Genomic DNA, 21,220 nt, shown 5'->3' with positions numbered 1-21,220 from the left:
GGAGGCCCTGGTGTGCCCATTCTCTGTCTCTCTGAAATAATTAAAAAATAAAATATTTTGGGGCTGGAGAGATGGCTTAGCGGTTAAGCGCTTGCCTGTGAAGCCTAAGGACCCCGGTTCGAGGCTCGGTTCCCCAGGTCCCACGTTAGCCAGATGCACAAGGGGGCGCACGCGTCTGGAGTTCGTTTGCAGAGGCTGGAAGCCCTGGCGCGCCCATTCTCTCTCTCTCCCTCTATCTGTCTTTCTCTCTGTGTCTGTTGCTCTCAAATAAATAAATAAAAATTTTGAAAAAAATAAAATATTTTAAAAATATTTAAAAAATAAACTGGGCATGGTGGCCCACACCTATAATCCCAGCACTTGGCAGGCAGAGGTCAGAGGATCACTGTGAGTTCAAAGTCTCCCTGACACTACATAGTGAATTCCAGGTCAGCCTGGGCTAAAGTGAGACCCCCACCTCCAAGAGAAAAATAAAGAAAACACTGTTCTGGGGATATAAATTATTGATGGAGAGTGCTTCCTTATAAGGTCCTAAATCTAAATTACAGTACCCTGCCCAAAGAAAATCAGTGGTAGTTGCATACAAATAAAATGAGAACAGAGGGCTAGAAAGATGGCTCTGACTTGCTTGTATAGCTAAAGGCTTGGGTTCAATTCTCCAGCACCCCGCACCCCCGTAAAGCCAGATGATGGGATTAAAGAAGTGCGCTACCATGTCTGGCTTGTGTTCTCTTAGGAATTTATCTACACTTACTATATCAATAAGGTACAATGAAATGCATACAGTAGACGCTCAATAAATACTTATCAAGAACGAATGAAGCAGGGCGTGGTAGCGCACGCTTTTGATCCCAACACTGGGGTGGCAGTGGTAGGAGGATCGCTGTGAGTTCGAGACCACCCTGAGACTACAGAATAAATTCCAGGTCAGCCTGGACTAGAGTGAGACCCTACCTCGAAAAACCGAAAAAAAAAAAAGAAGAAGAAGAAGAAGACGAGGAATGAATACCTCGTAAGAACGAGTCAACCTTCCCCCACCCCCCCCACTACGTCCCTAACTAAAGAACTACATTTCCCGGTATACTCAGGGCGGCGCGTTCTTATGAAATCCGCAAAAGCGACTATTTCCCTAGACTGTACGTCAATCGGCCTTCGCCAGTGCTTGCAGCAGTGTTTTTCCGGGTTGGCGTGTTATGTGCTCGTAGGCTCACCGTAGCTAGCCGTGCGTAAATTAAACTTCCCAGCAAGCAGTAGCGCGCAAGCCTGGGAACCCGGTAAGATGGCGGACGCCGAAGATGGTGTTTTGCGGCTCGCTGCTGCTTCGACAGCCCCAATTTCATTCGGCTTCACTCGCACGTCTTCTCGGAGGCGGCTGGCTGACCTGGCAGACGGCGCAGGGCGGGCTCCTGACCAAAGAGATTTCTTGAAAACCGTGGAAGGGAGGGAGCTGCAAAGGTGAAGCACCTAGTCTTTCTCTCCTTAGAAATCGGTGCAACGGGAGCTAGCGGGAGGGCGGAATCTGATTCGTGTGTCCTGATGGCAGTGATTTGGAAAGTTTGTGAAGCAGCCTCAAAAATTTTATGGAGGGATCTGGGGAGAAGTCTCAGCGGGTAAGGCGCTTACTTGCAAAAGAAAAAGTGTATATATGGAGCTGAGAAGTTGGAAGTTTGGTGAAAAGGTGGGGAAATTGGGCATGATGGCTGGCCAGGGGACTTAAAATAAAAGAGAATATATTCCTGAGAAGGAGAATCCTTAAGATTTAGGGCATGAGTGTATTGCGTTGTGAGAAGGGGAAAGGCAAAGCTAAAAGAACCCTTGGCGTCTCAACCAAACCATCGGGGCTTCTCCGATGTGGAGAACTAGCTGGAATGGCAAATGTAGGTTTAAAGAGGTTTTCATCAACATAATTAGGAAAGGGGAATCTGAAAGACCCAAGGAGTGGACTTCCACAAGATAATCAACTTTCCAGAAGGCAGTTCTGGAACTGGGGAGCATATGGAATAAAGATGGTGATTTTTGGCATTATTGTTCACAAGAGCCTAGGAAGACGCTGACATTTAGGGGTTGGGGGAGGCCATTGGTTGTGACACATGCCTGCAGTCACAGCACTGGGCTGTTGTAGCAAAGATGTGGAGTTCAAGGCCAGACTGGACTGTAGTGAGAGCCTATCTCAAAGACAAGGAGGAGGGTGGGAGGAAAGGAAGAAAGAAATCAGTAGGGGAACTGTGAGAAAGAATCCAAGGAATGCACCATCCAAGATTACTGCTGAACATAGGGCATGGTCCTTGGAGCTGGGAGTGAGTTGGTTCTTTATATTTTCTATGAATGAAGGAGTGTTGCTCCTAACCCAGTGATTTGCTCCTCTCCTAACCTTACCCCTCTGTGTCTATGGTAGCGTGAACCCTCCAGAAACCTCCAAGGAACTAATCATTCCATTAATCCAGAATGGCCATCGAAGGCAACCACTGGCCCAGAGCCTTAGGCCATCTTTGGATACTGAGGTATTGGAGGATGGTATGCTTTCCCAGGCTGTCAAGGAGCTCATTGAGGGTGAGTGACACTGGGCCTTTTGCTCTGCCCCATTGAAGGGGAGGAAGGCTAAGGTGTGGCCTCATTACTCCCTTCCATTCTTCCTTAGAATCCAAGAAGTCTCTGGAGGAGAGAGAGAATGCAGGTGTTGACCCCACGCTCACTATCCCCATGATCCAGAAAGGATGCACCCCCAGTGGGGAAGGGACAGACAGCGAACCCCAGGCTGAGACAGTGAGCTGTTCCTTTGTCACCCTACTGCCCCAGCCCCTCTGCCCTGTCTGCCTGGCTTGCTTCCCTGCTATGAGCAGGGAAAATATATGTGTCCCAGAGGCTTGCTGCTAGCCTTTTCCTCCTTTCACCTTTTTTGTTTGTTTGCTTCTTTGTTTTTTCGAGGTAGGGTCTCTCTGTAGCCCAGGCTAACCTGGAATTCACTATGTAGTCTCAGGCTGGCCTCGAACACTTCTACCTCTGCCTCCCAAGTGCTGGGATTAAAGGTGTGCACCACCATGCCTGGTCCTTTCATTCTTTTTAGAAGCATTAATAGGTCTGGAGAGATGGCTTAGAAGATATGAGCACTTCCTGTACAAGCATGAGGGTCTGAGCAAGCCTGAGAGAGTATTCAAGTTTGATCCCCAGGACTCACATAAAGAGCTGGACATGGCCATGAACATCTGTAACCCCAGTCCCATAGGGGAGCAGAGACCCAAGAATTGCCTGCTGGAGCTTGTGAAAAAATGGCAAGCTCCAGGATCATTAAGACATTCCTGCTCACATAAGAATGAGAGGGGGCTGGTGAGATGGATCAATGGTTAAAGTCACTTGCTCACAAAGCTTGCTAGGTTGAATTAAAATCTCCAGACAGCCATGTAAAGCCAGATAGACATTCATTTACAATAGCAAGAGGCCCTGGTGTGTGTGTACTTGCACACACATGTACAGATAAATATTTTTTCAAAAGGATAGAATAGTGAAGGAGTAGGAAACCCAATGTTCCACTCCAGCCACTGCAAATGAGTATACCCTACTATAGGCAAGTGCATGGGGTGCCACATGGGCACATACCTGCACGTGCACGCACACACATATACACACTAGCCAAAAAAATCATTAATGCATAAGTAAATACTATATGAAAAAGTAGTTGAATTCTAGAATTATCTGAATAAGACAGGAGAACTATGGGAACTGGAGATAGAATGGCCAGAAGAGTATACACAGCCTAGAGTGGCTTTTCTGTTTCTCTCTCCTCTCTCTGTCTCTCTCTGTCTCAACCTGTGGAGCTCCTTTAGAAGCACCAGGGAGGCCAGTGTGACTGGAGTGGAATGAGTGAGGGATGAGGCAGTAGATGAAGGCAGAGAGGACCAGACCCTTGTGGGCCACAAAGATGAGAACTGTTGGCAAGTCCTGAACAAAGGTTGTGACTTAAGTCACAGGACCCCTCTGGTGAAAATGGACAATACAAATTAATAAGTGAAGGTAGGAAATCAAAGGGACCAGTAACCCAGGCTAAAGGTGGTGTCTCAGATAGGAGTGAGGCCTGGAAGGATAAGTAGGGTTTAGTGAGAGAAGAAAGAGCAGTGAATACTTCCAGTGGTGACAGCAGCCCAAGCAATGGCTTGTGTCATGCTAAGGCACCTGTGATATATCCGGAGTGATTGTAAAGGATTGAAGGAGTGATAATGGGAGGTAACAAAAGGGGAGATGAGAAATGTGTCTTTGGAAATTACAAAAGTAAAGCATGAACCCAACTTTTTTTCACCTATTTATAAAGTTTTGGTTTTTCAAGGTAGGGTCTCGCTGTAGCTCAGGCTGACCTGGAATTCACTATGTAGTTTCAAGGTAGCCTCCAACTCACAGTGATCCTCCTACCTCTGCCTCCCAAGTGCTGGGATTTAAAGACATGTGCCACCACACCCAGCTTTCACAAAGTTTTTTTTTTTTTTTTAATTTATTTGAGACAGAGAGGGAGGGAGGGAGAGAGTGAGAGAGCAAGCGTGCCAGGGCCTCTAGCCATTATAAACAAACTCCTGACACATGTACCATGTTCATCTGGCTTACGTGGGACCTGGAGAATTGAATCTGGGTCCTTAGGTTTTGCAAGCATGGGCCTTAACTGCTATGCCATCTCTCCAGCCTTCATAAAGTTTTTAAATATTTTATTTTTATTTATTTGAGAGAGAGAGAGAAAGAGGCAGGTAGAGAGAGAGAATGGACATGCCTGGGCCTCCAGCCAATGCAAATGAACTCTAGCTGCATGCACCCCCTTGTGCATCTGGCTTACATGGGTAATAGGGAATCGAACCTGGGTCCTTTGGCTTTGCAGGCAAGTGCCTTAACCACTAATCTATCTCTGCAGCCCTTCATAAAGTTTTGCAATGCTTCCTGTGGGCTAGTTCTCCTATGGCTTCAGACCATCCTCACCTTCAACTAAACTGTTCTCATCAGCTTTCAAATGTGCTCTTGCTCCCTCCCTCCCCCCCCTCTCTCCCTCTCTCTCTCTCTCTCTCTCTCTCTCTCTCTCTTTATTCAATAGCTCATGTAGTTGAGGCTGGCATGGAATTCACTATGTAGCCAAGGATAACCTTGAGCTTCTGATCATCCTGTCTCTACCTCCCAAGTGCTGGGAAATTGCAGACATGTGTCGCCAGGTCTGCTATTCTTTACTCTTGTGTTTTATTAATTTATTTATTTATTGGGGCTGGAGAGATGGCTTAGCAGTTAAGGTGCTTACCTGCGAAGCCTAAGGATCCAAGTTTGATTCCCTGGGACCCATGTAAGCCAAATGCACATGTTGGCACATGCGTCTAGAGTTCATTTTGTTTGCAGTGGCTAGAAGCCCTGGTGTGCCCATTCTCTCTCGCTCACTTGCTGTCTCTCTCTCTCTCACTCTGTCTCTCTGTCTCTCAAATAAGCAAATAAAATATTTTTTCTCAATTTTTATTAACTTCTTCCATGATTATAAAAAATATCCCATGGTCGGGCTAGAGAGATGGCTTAGCGGTTAAGCGCTTGCCTGTGAAGCCTAAGGACCCTGGTTCGAGGCTTGATTCTCTGGGTCCCCCGTTAGCCAGATGCACAAGGGGCACAGGCTTCTGGATTTCGTTTGCAGTTGCTGGAGGCCCTGGCATCCCCATTCTCTCCCTCTCTCTCTCTCTCTCTCTCTCTCTCTCTCTCTCTCTCTCTCTCTCTCTCTCTGCCGATTTCTCTCTCTATCACTCTCAAATAAATAAATAAAAATGAACAAAAACATTTTAAAAAAATATCCCATGGTAATACCCTCCTTTCCCCCACTTTCCCTTTGAAATTCCATTCTCCATCCTATCCCCTCCCCATCTCAGTAAGTCTTTTTTAAAATTTTTTTGTTTTATTTTTATTTATTTATTTATTTGAGAGCAACAGAGAGAGAGGGAGAGAGAAAATGGGCACGCCAGGGCCTCCAGCCACTGCAAACAAACTCCAGATGCATGCACTCCCTTGTGCATCTGGCTAACATGGTTCCTGAGGAATTGAGCCTTGCACCAAGGTCCTTAGGCTTCACAGGCAAGTGCTTAACCACTAAGCCATCTCTCCAGCCCACAATCAGTCTTTTATTTTGATGTCATGATCTTTTCCTCCTCTTATGATGGTCTTGCGTAGGTAGTGTCAGGCACTGTGAGGTCATGGATATCCAGGCCATTTTGTGTCTGGAGGAGCACATTGTAAGGAGTCCTACCCTTCCTTTGGCTCTTACATTCTTTTCGCCACCTCTTCCGCAATGGACCCTGAGCCTTGGAAGGTGTGATCAAGATGTTACTCAGTACTACTGAAGGTCATTTGTGGCAGCAAGAGGTCCTGGCATACCCAGTTTGTCTCACTCTGTCTCAAATAATAAATTCTTTTTGAATCCTTGGACCCAACCAGGTGTGATTACATATACCTTTAATCCCAGCACAAAGGAGGCAAATGTAGGAGGATCTCTATAAGTCTGAGGCCAGCCTGGGCTAGAGTGAGACCCTACCTCAAAAAAAAATTCCTTGGGCCCATCCTTAACTTTCTGTTTTATTTCATATCTTATATACAGTCTATTAGCCCAACCCAGTCAGTCTTTGTTTCCACAGTACTTCCAAAATTTGATTTTCACCATCCCCATCGTCAGCATGGTTGGCTGAGGCACCAGCATGTCTCATGTGGACTATTGCAATAATTTTTTCGTCATTTTTAAAGATGTTTTAAATTTTTTTGTTTATTTTTATTTATTAATTTGAGAGTGACACACACACACACACACACACAGAGAAAGAGGCAGAGAGAGAGAGTGGGTGTGCCAGGGCCTCCAGCCACTACAAACAAACTCTAGATGCATACGCCACCTTGTGCATCTGGCTTACGTGGGTCCTGGGGAATCAAGCCTCAAACCGGGGTCCTTAGGCTTCACAGGCAAGCACTTAACCACTAAGCCATCACTCCAGCCCAAGATTTATTTATTTTTATTTATTTATTTATTAGAGGGAGGGTGAAAGAGTGAAAATGGGCGCACCAGGGCCTCTAGCCGCTGCAGACGAATTCTAAGTGCATGTACCATTATGTGCATCTGGGTTACATGGAATCTGGGGAATCAAACCTGGGTCCTTAGGCTTCGCAGGCATGTGCTTTTTAACCACTATGCCATCTCTACATCCCTGCAGTAACTTTTTCGTGAGTCTTTTTGTGGTTTCCACCAGCTCTTGGTCCCCTGGCTCCTTGCCAGCTATTTTCATTCATCTTTTACCATCTTGCCTCTGCCTTCACTCTATGTTTCGGTCACATTGACTTTCATGATACTACACGTATCAAGTTTACTTAAATCCTTTACTTTTACACTCTGTGCTTTCTGAAATCTTCCTTCCTGTATCACTTTCTGTTATCGTTCTTTGCTCAAATGTTACTTCAGTTGCACTCCCTCTGCATTCTCGTTTAACCTGCTTTTTTCCTCTTTTTTTTCCAAGGTAGGGTCTCACACTAGCACACCTGCCATTCACTATGTAGTCTCAGGGTGGCCTCGAACTCTCAGCAATCCTCCTATCACTGCCTCCTGAGTGCTGAGATTAAAGACTTGCGCCACCACGCCCAGTTCTTAACCTGCTTTTTAAAGTCTATTTATTTTTTAATTTTATTTTATATATATATATTATATATATTATATATATTATTTTTATTTATTTATTCATTAGAGACAGAGAAAGGGACAGAGAGAATGGGCATGCCAGGACTTCTAGCCACTGCAGACAAACTCCAGATGCATGTGCCACCATTGTGCATCTGGCTTACATGGGACCTGGAGAATTGAACCTGGGTCCTTAGGCTTCACAGGCAAGCTCCTTAACCACTAAGCCATCTCTCCAGCCCTTAAGTTTAGTTATTTATTTGTACAGAGAGAGGAGGGAGGGAGAGGAGAGGAGGGAGGGAGGGAGGGAGGAAGAATAGGCTTCTAGCCATTGTAAACAAACTCCAGATACATGCACCACTTTTTGATTCCCAGATTTATATGGGTACTGGGGAATCAAGCCCAGGTCCTTAGGCTTTGCCTGCAAGCATCTTAAGCGATGAGCCATCTCTCCAACCCTCAATCTTTTTTTGTTAAAAAAAAAAAAAAGATGATCTTTAAAAAATACTTTATTTGCTGGGTGTGGTGGTACGTGCCTTTAATCCCAGCACTAGAGAGGCCAAGGTAGGAGGATTGCCATGAGTTCAAGGCCACCCTGAGACTACATAGTAAATTCTAGGTCAGCCTGTGCTAGAGTGAGATTCTACCTCGAAAAGCAACAAAAAAAAATGTATTTATTTTCATGCAGAGAGATACAGATGAGGGGAGAATAGGCACACCAGGGCTTCTGCCACTGCAACTGAACTCCAGATACATGCACCTTTGTGCATGTGGCTTTATGTGGATATTGGGGAACTGATCCAGGATTGTTGGGTGATGAAGGCAAGCACCTTAACCACTGAGCAATCTCTCCAGTCCTCACCTGTTTGTTTGTTCATTTGTTTGTTTTATCTCCCTCTAGCCCAGGCTGACCTGGAATTCATTATGTAGTTTCAGGGTAGGGTGGTCTTGAACTCATAGTGATCCTCCTACCTCTGACTCCCAAGTGCTGGGATTAAAGGTGTGCACCACCACGGCCACCCTGTTGTATTTTTTTGGTTGCTGTTGTTCTTTTGTTGCTGCTTTTTGAGATGTGATATTATTGTGTTGCCCAGGCTGGTCTCAAATTCCTGGGCTTAAGGCACTCCTTCTACTTCAGCCTCACAAGTAGCTAGGAATACATGCAGTACCACTATGCACAGTACTGCTTTATTTTCTTTCTTTTTGTCTTGTTTGTTTTTTCTTTTTTGTTTGTTTGTTGTTTTTCAAGGTAGGGTCTCACTCTGGTCCAGGCTGACCTGGAATTAATTCTGTAGTCTCAGGGTAGCCTTGAACTCACGGCGATCCTCCTACCTCTGCCTCCCGAGTGCTGGGATTAAAGGCGTGCGCCACCACGCCCAGCTTTGTTTGTTTTTTCAAGGCACAGTCTCGCTCTAGCCCAACCTGACTTGGAATTCATGATGTAGTCTCAGGATAGCCTCGAACTCACAGCAATCCTCCTATCTCTGCCTCTTGAATACTGGGATTAAAGGTGTGTGCCACGATGCCCAGCTAGTACTGCTTTATTTTCATTCCTATAATTTTTTTATTTATTTGAGAGAAAGACAGTAAGAGAGGCAGAGAGAGACAGAGCCAGAGAATAGGTGCACCAGGGCCTCCAGCCCCTGGTAACAAACTCCACGTACATGCATCACCTTGTACATCTGGCTTACATGGGTCCTGGGGAATTGACCCTTGGTCCTTTGGCTTTGAAGGCAAGAGCCTTAACTGCTAAGACATCTCTTCACCCCTTATTCATATAACTTTAACACTGTTTGGTACATCATGTTTATTTTTTTTCACTTGATGTATTATGTGTCCTGACATCTAGAACAAGCCCCACAAGGGCAGAGGCTGTCGGTTTTGTTCACTACTTTATCCTCAGCATAGCACTTGCCACAGAATAGAGGCTTTGCGAATACTTGTTGGAGGTGGAGAAGTAAAAGGAGGAAATCAGAACTGTCCTGTGAGCTGATGTTCAAGCACCAGGCCAAAAGCATAGGAAGGTCCTTGGTGGATGACAACTCCCTGCACTGCAAACAGGGCCCATCACAAACAAAGTCTGACTTCCTTCCTTCCCCTGCCTGACCCATAGGTGCCAGAGGAGGCTGACTACGAGGCAGTCCCAGTGGAGGCCTATGGGCTGGCCATGCTGCGGGGCATGGGCTGGAAACCTGGCAAGGGCATCGGCCACACTTTCAATCAGTAAGTTCTGGAGGAGGAGGAGGGAAAGAATGGACAGATGGACATGAACAACGCTCCCATGGTGACTGCCAACCCAGAACCATGTAGGCAGAGAGGGAGAACACATCACCTTCACCAATTCAATATTTCTACTCAGGCTGGAGGTGGGGCTCAGTAGAGTACTTGCCTAGCATGGGTTCAATCCCTGGTATTGCAAAAGGAAAAATTAAAAAACAACCAAGGGCTGGAGAGATGGCTAAGCGGTTAAGTGCTTGCCTGTGAAGCCTAAGGACCCCGGTTCGAGGCTAGGTTCCCCAGGTCCCACGTTAGCCAGATGCACAAGGGGGCGCACGCGTCTGGAGTTCGTTTGCAGAGGCTGGAAGCCCTGGCGCGCCCATTCTCTCTCTCTCCCTCTATCTGTCTTTCTCTCTGTGTCTGTCACTCTCAAATAAATAAGTAAATAATGAATAAAAAATATTTAAAAAAAAAAAACAACCAAAACAACCTCTAAGGTTCCCTTTAAAATTCTGTGAGAGTCCTGGTGTGGTGGCACACTCCTTTAATCCCAATACTTGGGAAGCGGAGGTAAGAGGATCTTGCCTCCCTGGCCACCCTGAGACTACATAGTGAATTCCAGGTTTTCAGTAGTAGAGGGCTTGCCTAGCATGTACAAGGCCCTAAGTTCCATTCCCAGCACCAAAAAAAAAATCCTTTGCAGTTGTAAACTCCAGTGAATTTTAAAAACCAAACTTTTATCCATAAGCCATTTGGCAACCAAATATGACTGTAATTGGTAATGAGAATTTTATATTCTGTTTTCCCTGTTTAGTTTACATAGTCACATCATTTCTTCTGTATACATATTAGTGTATTTAGTTACAGGGACCTAAAATGGACCTCACTGAAGATACTATGTATTAGATAATATATGCAGATGTTAATTCAGTTGAGCCACATAAAATTGCTATTTTGAGCTAGGTGTGGTAGCTCACACCTTTAATCCCAGCACTCAGAATGTAGAAGTAGGAGGATCACCTTGAGTTCAAGGCCATCCTGAGACTGCATAGTGAATTCCAGGTCAGCCTGGGCTAGAGTGAAAACCATACCTCGAAAAAAAAAAAAAAAAAAAAAAAAAAAAGCTATTTTGAGGTTGAGGAATATAGCTTAGTGGTAAACAATTTGCTTAAACACGTAAGGCTCTAGATTTGATATCTAACACTACAAGAAAAACAGAAAAAGCCATTTTTATAGGTCAGAAAGCTCTAATATGGGTTAGGCTGGAGATACAGCTCAGTTGGTAGAGTGCTTACCTAACATGCATAAGGCTCGGAGTTTGCTTCCCAGCACCATGTACAACTGGGCATGGTGGCAAATACTTGAAGTTCCAGCATTCAGGAGGTTGAGGCAGGAGGATCAGAAGTTCAAGGTCATCCTCAGGTACATACCAAGTTTAAGGCCAGCCTTAGTGATATGAGACTCTATCTCAAGCAAAGGTAGAGGGCTGAGTAGATGACTCCATTGGTAAAGTATTTGCCACATAAGCATGAGGACCTGAATTTGAATCCCCAGTACCCATGTAAAATGCTGGGCATGGTGGCACATACCTGTAATCTTAGCACTAGAGAGGCAAAGACAGGGACACTGGACAGCTAGTGTAGCCAAATCTGTGACTTCTAGTTTCAGTAAGAGCCCCTGTCTCAAAGAATAGGGTTGAGAGTGATTGAGGAAGCTACCCAGTGTCAACATATGGCAGGTTTGTGCACTTGTACCCATGTACACACACGTGCCCACACACATACAAACATGTATGCATATACACACACATACACAGGCAAAAAAATAATTCTAACATGAAACTGGAAAGGGCATTCATCTAAACATTGGGGGGGGTTGGATGAACAGGAGGGAAATGAAGTATTGAAGATTTGCATCCCCCACCAGCCTCTATTCTTCTCTGCAGAGTAGTGAAACCCCGTGTCAACTCCCTGAGACCCAAAGGGTTAGGGCTGGGTGCCAACCTGACTGAAGCCCAGGCCTTGGCCTCCACTGGCTCAAACCACATATGCAGACCAGATGGGAAAAAAGAGAAGAATAAGGAAGACCAGCCTCGAGGGTTGATGCCTGGAGGAGCTGTGGTGATCTTTTCTGGCCCTCACCGTGGCCTCTATGGGAAGGTAAGGAATCAGGATATTCCTGAGCCACAGATGGCAGGAAAGGTTAATTTGAAGGCCAGAGGGAGAAAGAATGTGTTGGGGGTGGAAAGGCTGCAAATCAGGGTGTTTATGGTACATGTTCCTGAAATCCCAGCACTCCAGAGGCTCACACAGGAGGATCACAAACAAGTTCCACACCTGCTTGGGCTGTGTAGTGAATTCAAGATTACCCTGAGTAACTTAGTTAAACCCTGTCTAAATTTTTTTGGGGGGAGGAGCTGAAGAAATGACTAAGTAGTTAAGGTATCTCCCTGCAAAGCCTAACAACCTGGCTTTTGATTCCTCAGGAGCCACGTAAAGCCAGGTGTGCAAAAAATGGCACGTGTATCTATAGTTAATTCTTTTGCAGTGGGAGATCATGGCACACCCATATTCTCTCTCTTTTTGGTTTTACAAGGTAGGGTCTCACTCTAGCCCAGGCTGACCTAAATTCACTATATAGTCTCAGGGTAGCCTCGAACTCATGGAAATCCCCCTGCATCCACCACCACATGCAGCTCGTGCGCTCTCCCCCCTCCTGTCTTCCCTCTGTATGCAAATAAATAAAAATATTTTGGGGCTGGAGAGATGGCTTAGCAGTTAAGGCGTTTGCCTGTGTAACAGACAGCTTCAGGTTTGCTGAGATGAATTTCCAGACCAGGCACAGTTATGGAGGAAGGGATTTATTGAAGCTTACAGATCCAGGGGAAGTTCCATAATGGCAGAAGAAGCTGGCCTGCCTTCACAGGACCAAACAGAGAAGGGGGGAGAGGGGGGGGGGAGGGAGGGAAAAGCACAAGCCAAAAGCCACACAGCACAGCACACTTCAGGAACTCCAGCTAGACACACTTTGAATATCTTTAGATTGTAATCTCAAACCCACCATCACACCTTAAGATCCATCCAATGAGGGGCTGGAGAAATGGCTTAGTGGTTAAGGCATTTGCCTGTGAAGCCAAAGGACCCAGGCTCGATTTCCCAGGACTCATAAGCCAGAAGCACAAGGGGCACATGCATCTGGAGTTCATAATGGCTAGAGGCTCTGGCACACCCATTTTCTCTCTGTCTCTCTTCTCTCTTTCCCTGCAAATAAATAAATAAATAAAAAACTATCACGGGCTGGAGAGATGGCTTAGCAGTTAAGCGCTTGCCTGTGAAGCCTAAGGACCCCGGTTCGAGGCTCGGTTCCCCAGGTCCCACGTTAGCCAGATGCACAAGGGGGCGCACGTGTCTGGAGTTCGTTTGCAGAGGCTGGAAGCCCTGGAGCGCCCATTCTCTCTCTCTCCCTCTATCTGTCTTTCTGTCGCTCTCAAATAAATAAACAAAAAAAAAAAACAAAACTATCACACATAGTAAATTTAACTCAGTTTAATTTTAAAGGTCTCCACAGTCTTGACCAATTTAAGATACTAAGTCCTGTAAAATCAAACAAGTTACATACTTTTAATATATAAAGGCATAGAATAAACATTTTTAACTGGTATAATGTATAACAAGGAGATACTAAAACAATGTAAACTCAGTCACCATCAAACAAACATCAAACTTCTATAGTTTAAGTTCAATATAATCAGAGACTGTCAGTCTCCAGATTGTTCAATTTGTCTCTCTAGCTGGGCAGAGTGGCCAGGGAATATTTCCATCCTAGGCTAACCTTGTGCTCTGTGGTAGCCCTTGCATACTCCTGGTATATCCAAAATGTTTTCAGGTCTTTATGTAAACCACAGTCCATCTTCTAAAGGCTCTTTTAGCCTATCAGGTCATCAGGCCCTGCCTTATGCCGCATGTCAGCAGTGGCTCCTGTAATCATGTGTAATTCATGATCACTCACATTTTTCATGTTTCTGAAATTAATACCAGGTGTGCAGGACACAGTCATATTTTTAATTTAGGAACAAAATAAATCATAGCCTTGAAAAGTAGGTTTCTTTTCCAGTCAACTCTTCCCAAAAAGAGTTTGCATTTTTATGATAGTCCTCCCTCAGGCATCTTTCTTTTCCATTGTTTTAATGTAAAGCAGTTGGATTATTTTCCTTAAGATTGCTAATATGTTTGACAATAGCAGGTTCAGTAACCTAAAACCAGTTTTAGTGCCTGTAACTTTAACTTGTTTGAGGTTTTCCAATTTAAAACCTTAAATTTCTCAGTCCATTATCTTTAGTCAAGCACATCAATCCATAACAAATTTAACCTTGATTAAACTCTGGGCCTGGAGAGCAGAATGCAGTGTATGTGTCTGGAGTTTGTTTACAGCAGTGAAGGCCCTGGCACGCTATTCTCTCTGTCTTTCTCTTTGTTCTCTATTTTAAATAAAAATAAATTATTTCTTTTAATCAAAAGAAATAAAACAGGCTGCCTGGCTCATTGCCTCAATAAGTACCGCTGGACTAGTTGGTATGTTCTAAGCCTCACTTCTTGACAAAAAGAGAAAATGCCATCAAGTTCAATGAAGATTAAATACTTAAAGAATGGGCTGGGCGTGGTGGCACACGCCTTTAATCCCAGCACTTGGGAGGCAGAGGTAGGAGAATTGCCATGAGTTCGAGGCCACCCTGAGACTCCATAGTGAATTCCAGGTCAGCCTGGGCTAGAGTGAGACCCTACCTCAAAAAACAAAAACAAAGAATGTTTGGGCTGGAGAGATGGATTAGCAGTTACTGGTGTTTGCTTGCAAAGCCTGACAGCCTGGGTTTGATTCTACAGTACTCACATAAAACCAGATACACAAAGAGGTGCATGCATCTGGAATTCATCTACAGTGACAGGGGTACCTGTCATACCTGTTCCCTCCCTTTTTCATTCTCTCTGCTTGCAAATAATGAATGAATAATAAATAAATAGCCATGTTGGTGACTCATGCCTTTAGTCCCAGCACTCGGGAGACCGAGGTAGGAGGATTGCTGTGAGTTCAAGGCCACCCTGAGACTCCTTCATGAATTCCAGGTCAGCCTGAGCTAGAGTGAGTACCCTACCTCAAAAATAAAATAAATAAATAGCAGGGCATGATGGCATATGACTTTATTTCCAGCACTTGGGACGCAGAAGTAGGAGGATTGCCATGACTTCAAGGCTGCCCGGAGACTACATAGTGAATTCCATGTCAGCCTGGGCTAGAGCAAGACCCTACCTTGAAGAAAGCAATAATAAATAAGTAAAATCTTAGGGAAAAAAAAAAAAGAATGTCTGAAACAGGTGTGGTGACAAAGTGCAATCCCATTACTTTGGAGGCTGAGACAGAAGAATTGCTGCAATTTGAGGCCAACCCAGGCTACATTGCAAGTACTAAACTAGCCTGGATCCTGTCTCAGAAAAAAGATGCCTGGGCCCACAGTCATCTGGAGGAGACACAGGAACCTAGATGTGGTTCATTTCTCAGGGATCTCAATTTAATAGAGGAGGAAGAGAAACAAACAATAACTGGCCCTGCCTATCAAGACTCATAGAATGGGGCTGGGGAGATGGCTTAGCGGTTAAATTAAGGCACTTGCTTGCAAAGTCTGCCAGCCCAGAGTTGATTTCTCAGTACCCACATGAAGCCATCTGTACAAAGTGGCGCCTGCGTCTGGAGTTCCTTTGCAGTGACAAGAGGACGTGGTCTCGTTCTTTTTCTCTCCTCTCAAATAAATAAAAATTACTAATAAATAAAAATAAACTCACAGCATGATAGGCACAAAGAGCTCAAGCCCTTTGGAGGGAAGAGACAGCTTGGTCCTAGGAATGAAGTTGGAGTCTGTCCACCTTACGCCTTTCTCCCCACCTCCTTCCTTAGGTGGAAGGCCTTGATCCTGACAATGTTCGAGCCATGGTGCGGCTGGCAGTGGGCAACCGTGTTGTGACTGTTAGTGAGTATTGCCTACGGCCTGTCTCCCAGAAGGAGTTTGATAGCAATGCCTTGCATCCAGGTGAGACACATAGCAAGATGAATCGGAAAAGTATGGAGTGGGGAATGGAGCAGGGATGGGGTACAACTACCTGTCAGAAGTCAGGAATAAAAAAAGACAAGCTGAGAATAGTGGCATATGCCTTTAATCCCAGCACTCAGGAGACGGAGGTATGAGGATTGATGGGAGTTGGAGGCCAGCCTGGAACTGCAGAGCGAGACCCTATGTTGAAAACAAACAGCCAGCCAGAAGTGCTTGACACATGCCTTTAATCCCAGCACTTGAGAGGCTGAGGTAATGGGACTGCTGTGAGTTCAAGGCCAGCCTCAGACTACACAGTGAATTCCAGGTCAGCCTGGGCTAGGGTGAGAGCTTACCTCACAAAGGAAAAAAAAGGCAAAATTTGAAAAAAGACATAAGTAGGGCTGGGGAAATGGCTTAGCCATTAAGGTGTTTGCCTGCGAAGCCTAAGGACCCCAGTTCGATTCCCCAGGACCCACATAAGCCAGATGCACAAGGGGGTGCATGTGTCTGGAGCTCATTTGCAGCAACTGGAGGCCCTGGTGTGCCCAATCTCTCTCTCTGCTACTTACTATCTATCAGATAAATAAATAAAAATATAAAAAAAATACATGTGACTTTTAAGTTAACATAATATACCTAAATATTATCATTTCAGTACATAACCAATATAAACTAATGACATATACGACATTATGTTTCCATAGTGTATCTTAAAAATTCAGTGTTGTACATTTTTATTATATTTTTAATTTAGAATAGTCTTATTTAAAGTGCTGAGTAGTCAAATGTTCAGTAACAGTTGTAGAAGTTAAATTACACAAAATAAAGTAGAACTTAAAAGTTAATCAGTAATTTTAATGACTAATATGTGGTCCAAGACAAACCCATGTTTGTGTCAGACAATAGTGTATTACATCTAATATGTTGGATTAAAGAATTTGTGCTTTGCTAAGTGTGCATGAGAAAACACTGACCAATTTGAATAAGAAAGGGAAACTGAAGGCAAACCAATCAATGAGGGAAAGGTAATTATGGCATCAATGATAGCCAAAGGAGAGGAAATAGGTGAAAAGAACAAACATGGAAAAGTTCACAAAGACATTGTGGTTTACCTAATTTCAGACTGGTAGTCAAACAAGGTTGACAAGTGATTTTGTCACAGATGGGAAAACCAAAGGAAGAGGCTAGAATGCTCAAAACAGATTATTTTCATTTTATTCATGGTAAAATTGAGAAAGGAGCAAGATGACTAGTCACCCAGAGATCTAGCTAAAGATTGGAACATGGGATTGGAGTGAAAGTTGTGTACTCCAGGCAGTGAAGATCTAACAGAGAAGAACTATAGAGGATTGTGCAACCTGTCTTTAAATCCCTGATGGCCTTAGGGGAAAGGACACATTTGCCACTGCAGCTCTGGCAAAAGAAGAACCAGCTGGGAAAACCATGAAGAGGCAGTTTATCCTCCTGTCCTAGTTTATCTAGCACATAGATACTTGTCCATGAAAAGAATATATAACCTGGAAAAGAAAAAAAAAAAAAGTCATTTGGATCATATGAGGACTAATCTTGATTGCCAATTTGATTGGATTGAGACATACCTAAGACATCAGTAAAGCACATCTTTGTTATGTTTGTGAGGAGATTTGCTGAATTAACTAAGAGAAAGACCTGCTCTAAATGTGGGAGGCACCAACCAAGAAGGTTAGGGTCTAAATGGAAGCAAAGAGGAAGAAGGGGGAAACCAGAGAGCACAGGCATCCTCTCCCTATGCTTCCAGACCACCATGTGAGCTGCTCTGCTCTACCATACCCTCCCTGCAATGAGCAACTGACACCCCTGAGTCTATGAGCCCAAATAAATGTTCCCTTAAATTGTTTCCCTCAGGTGTTGCAAAAGGTGACTAAGACATCCCTATTTTAGAGAAAATGTTCCAAAATAAAGTCCATACAAATCATGAAAAAAACTATATATGTATATATATATACATATATATATATATATATATATGTATATATATATATATATATATAGAGAGAGAGAGAGAGAGAGAAGTAATTTATTCACTTGTTCATTTGATATTGCTAGGGATAGAACACAGAACTTAAAGAGTGCTAAGTAAGCTTCACTGTGGAGCCATACCCTCAGCCCAGTTTATTCAGTTTGAGAAACAGTGGCTCTAGTGCCCTTGAGTCCTTAGCTTCAGTAAGAGAGAAGCAAATGGGTTTGGAAACCAATTCCTGTCAATAGGAGATCCTTATCTGTTTGGGGTGGTGGCCCTCTCTTTTGCAAGGATTTCTTTTTACTTATTTATTTATGTAAGAGAGTGTAAATGGGCACAGCAGGGCCTATTGCCACTGCAAGATGCATGTACCACTTTGTGCATCTGGCTTTATGTGGCTGCTAAGGAACTGAATCTTGGGCCAGCATGCTTTGCAGGCAAGCGCCTTTAATCACTGAGCCTCTCTCCAGCCTAGACTTCTCTTTTGCTAAGTAGTAAAACCCATTAGAGTTAAGACGTGACCAAAGGGGAAGGAAACAGAACAGTCCTGGCGGAGGTATATGGCAGTAGTGGGAGAAGTTTGGCGGGTGAGGGCATATACCTCCTTCCACTGTATCCTGAGCACTAAGCAACTGCCTCTGATGAGTCCTCAGCGTAGGCTGGATAGTTGAGAATAGCCTCCTGGAGGAGGTAGTAATGGTGAAGAGGAAAGGGTGAGCCTTCTCATATCCTCAGCAGAGGCTTGCTAGCAAGCAGGGGCCTTTGGCAGGAGGGTAATAGCCTTGGATTGGGACAAGGCCTTGAGAAGAAAGGGCAGTGAGACACTTCGGCTCTCTCCTTGCTCTCTCCACACCTGCTTGAACAGGCCAAGTGAGCAGAACTTCCTCAGAGCAACATAACAGAGCAACTGGAACAACCTTGTCATTGAAGGCCCTCCACAATCAAGATTTTCCTCCCCACCAGGAGGACTCAGAAAAGAGGCAGAAACATTCCGAAAGGAAGCGGAAACAGCCTCCAGACCGGTAGGAGTCTGGGCTTCCGGGCTAGAAGGAGGCAGGGTACAGGGAGGCTTAGGCAGTCAGGGAGGACTTCCAGAGCAAGATAGGGCACACAGTAAGTTGCAAGCAGCAATGGAAGCTGGCTTGGACAGCATGACACAGGCAGGGTGGTCGCAACATGCATAACTAAGCCTGGTGCTTGCCTCCTTGCCACAGACAGGATGGGCCTATGGCAAAGAATGAGAAAGCAGCCCCTAGGAACAAGCACTGGTTGCACAGGGACTTACGCGTGCGGTTTGTAGACAAGTTCCACAAAGGTGGCCGGTATTACAATACCAAGGTATGAACCCCACAGCCTGAGTCCCTTTTCTCACCCAGAGACACCCCCCCCCCCCTTTACTCTCTAACGGCTTGCTTCTCCCTCACCCATCTCCCCAGATGACAATTGAAGATGTCTTGAGCCCAGATACCTGTGTGTGTCGGACAGATGAAGGCCGAATCCTGGAAGGTGAGTCTGAGCCAATGCACTTAGGGTGTTGTATCCTAGAGGCTGATCAAGAAGGGTGTACCATCCTAACACTTGAGAAGGTCAATCAAGAAGATCACCACAAGTTTAGAACCAGCCTAGACTATAGACTCTGTCTGGGGAAAAAAAAAAAAAAAGGGGGGGGGAAAGGAGGCGGTCTGAGGCCAAGAGGTAGGAGGTTCAGCAGAGTTCAGTTTCTTTGTAAGGCCCACCATTCTCTTCCAGAACAGATGCTTCCCTTAGAGTGATCACATGAGCCCCACTCTCTCCCTCTGGCGAGCCTTTTTATGGAGTCTACTGAGCTCACACTGCCAGGCAGGTTGAGAACATGCCCACAATAAATGGTGTCTGCATGAAAATGCTTCCTGTATTAGTTACTTATATGAACTATGGCCTAGGTTTTCTCATCTGTGAAATAGCTATGATGGGACTCCATCTGTCACCAGGGTATAATAGAGTGACTTTAGGGAGTATGACAAAGGTCCTTCTGACAGTATCTAGCTGAGCTGGCCCTTGCTGAGGACTTCATTCTTCAATCCCTCATCTACAGGCTTGAGGGAAGACATGCTGGAGACCCTAGTTCCCAAGGGAGAGGGCAGCCGTGTGATGGTGGTACTGGGACCACAGGCTGGGAAGGTGAGTCCCACAGCTGGAAATGAGAGTCTGGGGCTCATTCAAGGATGTCCCAGGGTCTGGACTGGCTTTGCTGACTTCACCCCATCACTCCTCCAGGTAGGAATTCTTCTGAACCGGGACAGAGTCCGTAGCCGAGCTTTGGTGCAGCTTCCGGGAGAGAATGAAGTGCTGGAACTTCACTATGATGCCATCTGCCAGTACATGGGCCCCAGCGACTCAGATGAGGACTGACATGTGGGACCACTGGCCATCAGCCAGGCTATTACATTGTGTACAGTCTAAAATAGTTGTTTTCCAGAAGCTGGGAGATAATTGTTCCATTTTCCCTTTGGAGCAGGACCTGGGGATGGGTAAATGAGATTTTTTTCTCAGAACTTAGGGTATAATAAAAACCATTTAAAATAGTGAAAGGATGAAATCATAATTGGCATGCTGAGCTGTTAGTTCAGTGGGGAACTGAGATGGAAGCATTTCATTTCATTTCAGCCTCACTATAGGGTGTAGAATGATTTAAATGACCCATTCAGTCCAGAGCTTGGTTTTAGAATATAGAAACAGAAGTCTGTCCCCAAAGCAGACATTATGGAATCTGAAATGGCATGTCTCTGAACAATTTCCTGGGTACTGTTTCAGTCTTGACTGTTCTTCAAAGATCCATTTTTTGGTTTTTGGTTTTTCTGAGGTAGTATCTTGCTGTAGCCTAGGATGATCTGGAACTCTACATACTCTCAGGATGGCCGCAAACGCATGGCAATCCTCATACCTCCTCCTCCCAAGTGCTAGGATTAAAGGCATGCGCCACCACACCTGGCCATAACTTTTGAAAAGGGTGTGTGTGTGTGTGTGTGTGTGTGTGTATGTATGTATGTATGTATGTATGTATTTGAGAAAGAATGAGTATGCCAGGTCCTCCTGCCACTGCAAACAAGCTCCAGACACATGTGTCACTTTATGCATCTGAGTTTACATGAATACTGGGAAATTGAACCTGGGCCCGTCAGGCTTTGCAAGCAAGCACCATTAACTACTGAGTCATCTCTCCAGGCCCAAAGGTCCATATCTTAAAGGATTGATGCTCAGGGTGATACTAATGGGAGGTACTGTCAGT

The 21,220-nt window shown here is 44.9% G+C and overlaps 1 protein-coding gene across 1 annotated transcript; it reads left to right on the top strand.

Moving 5' to 3' along the window:
• Positions 1-1,162: 1,162 nt before the first annotated feature.
• Gpkow (G-patch domain and KOW motifs) lies at positions 1,163-20,522 on the top strand. The gene is made up of 11 exons (XM_004670075.2): positions 1,163-1,455; positions 2,396-2,550; positions 2,639-2,763; positions 9,768-9,877; positions 11,817-12,030; positions 15,818-15,950; positions 18,818-18,974; positions 19,167-19,290; positions 19,389-19,458; positions 20,027-20,112; positions 20,209-20,522. Exons 1-11 carry the CDS (start codon positions 1,280-1,282, stop codon positions 20,341-20,343), a joined length of 1,485 nt encoding a protein of 494 aa, XP_004670132.2. The 5' UTR covers positions 1,163-1,279; the 3' UTR covers positions 20,344-20,522.
• The last annotated feature ends 698 nt before the right edge of the window (positions 20,523-21,220 follow it).

The sequence above is a fragment of the Jaculus jaculus genome, chromosome X (assembly GCF_020740685.1).
Source record: "Jaculus jaculus isolate mJacJac1 chromosome X, mJacJac1.mat.Y.cur, whole genome shotgun sequence".
NCBI lineage: Eukaryota > Metazoa > Chordata > Mammalia > Rodentia > Dipodidae > Jaculus > Jaculus jaculus.
The sequence above is the reverse complement of the archived record's forward strand: the minus strand, read 5'-3'. Positions and strand labels throughout refer to the sequence as shown.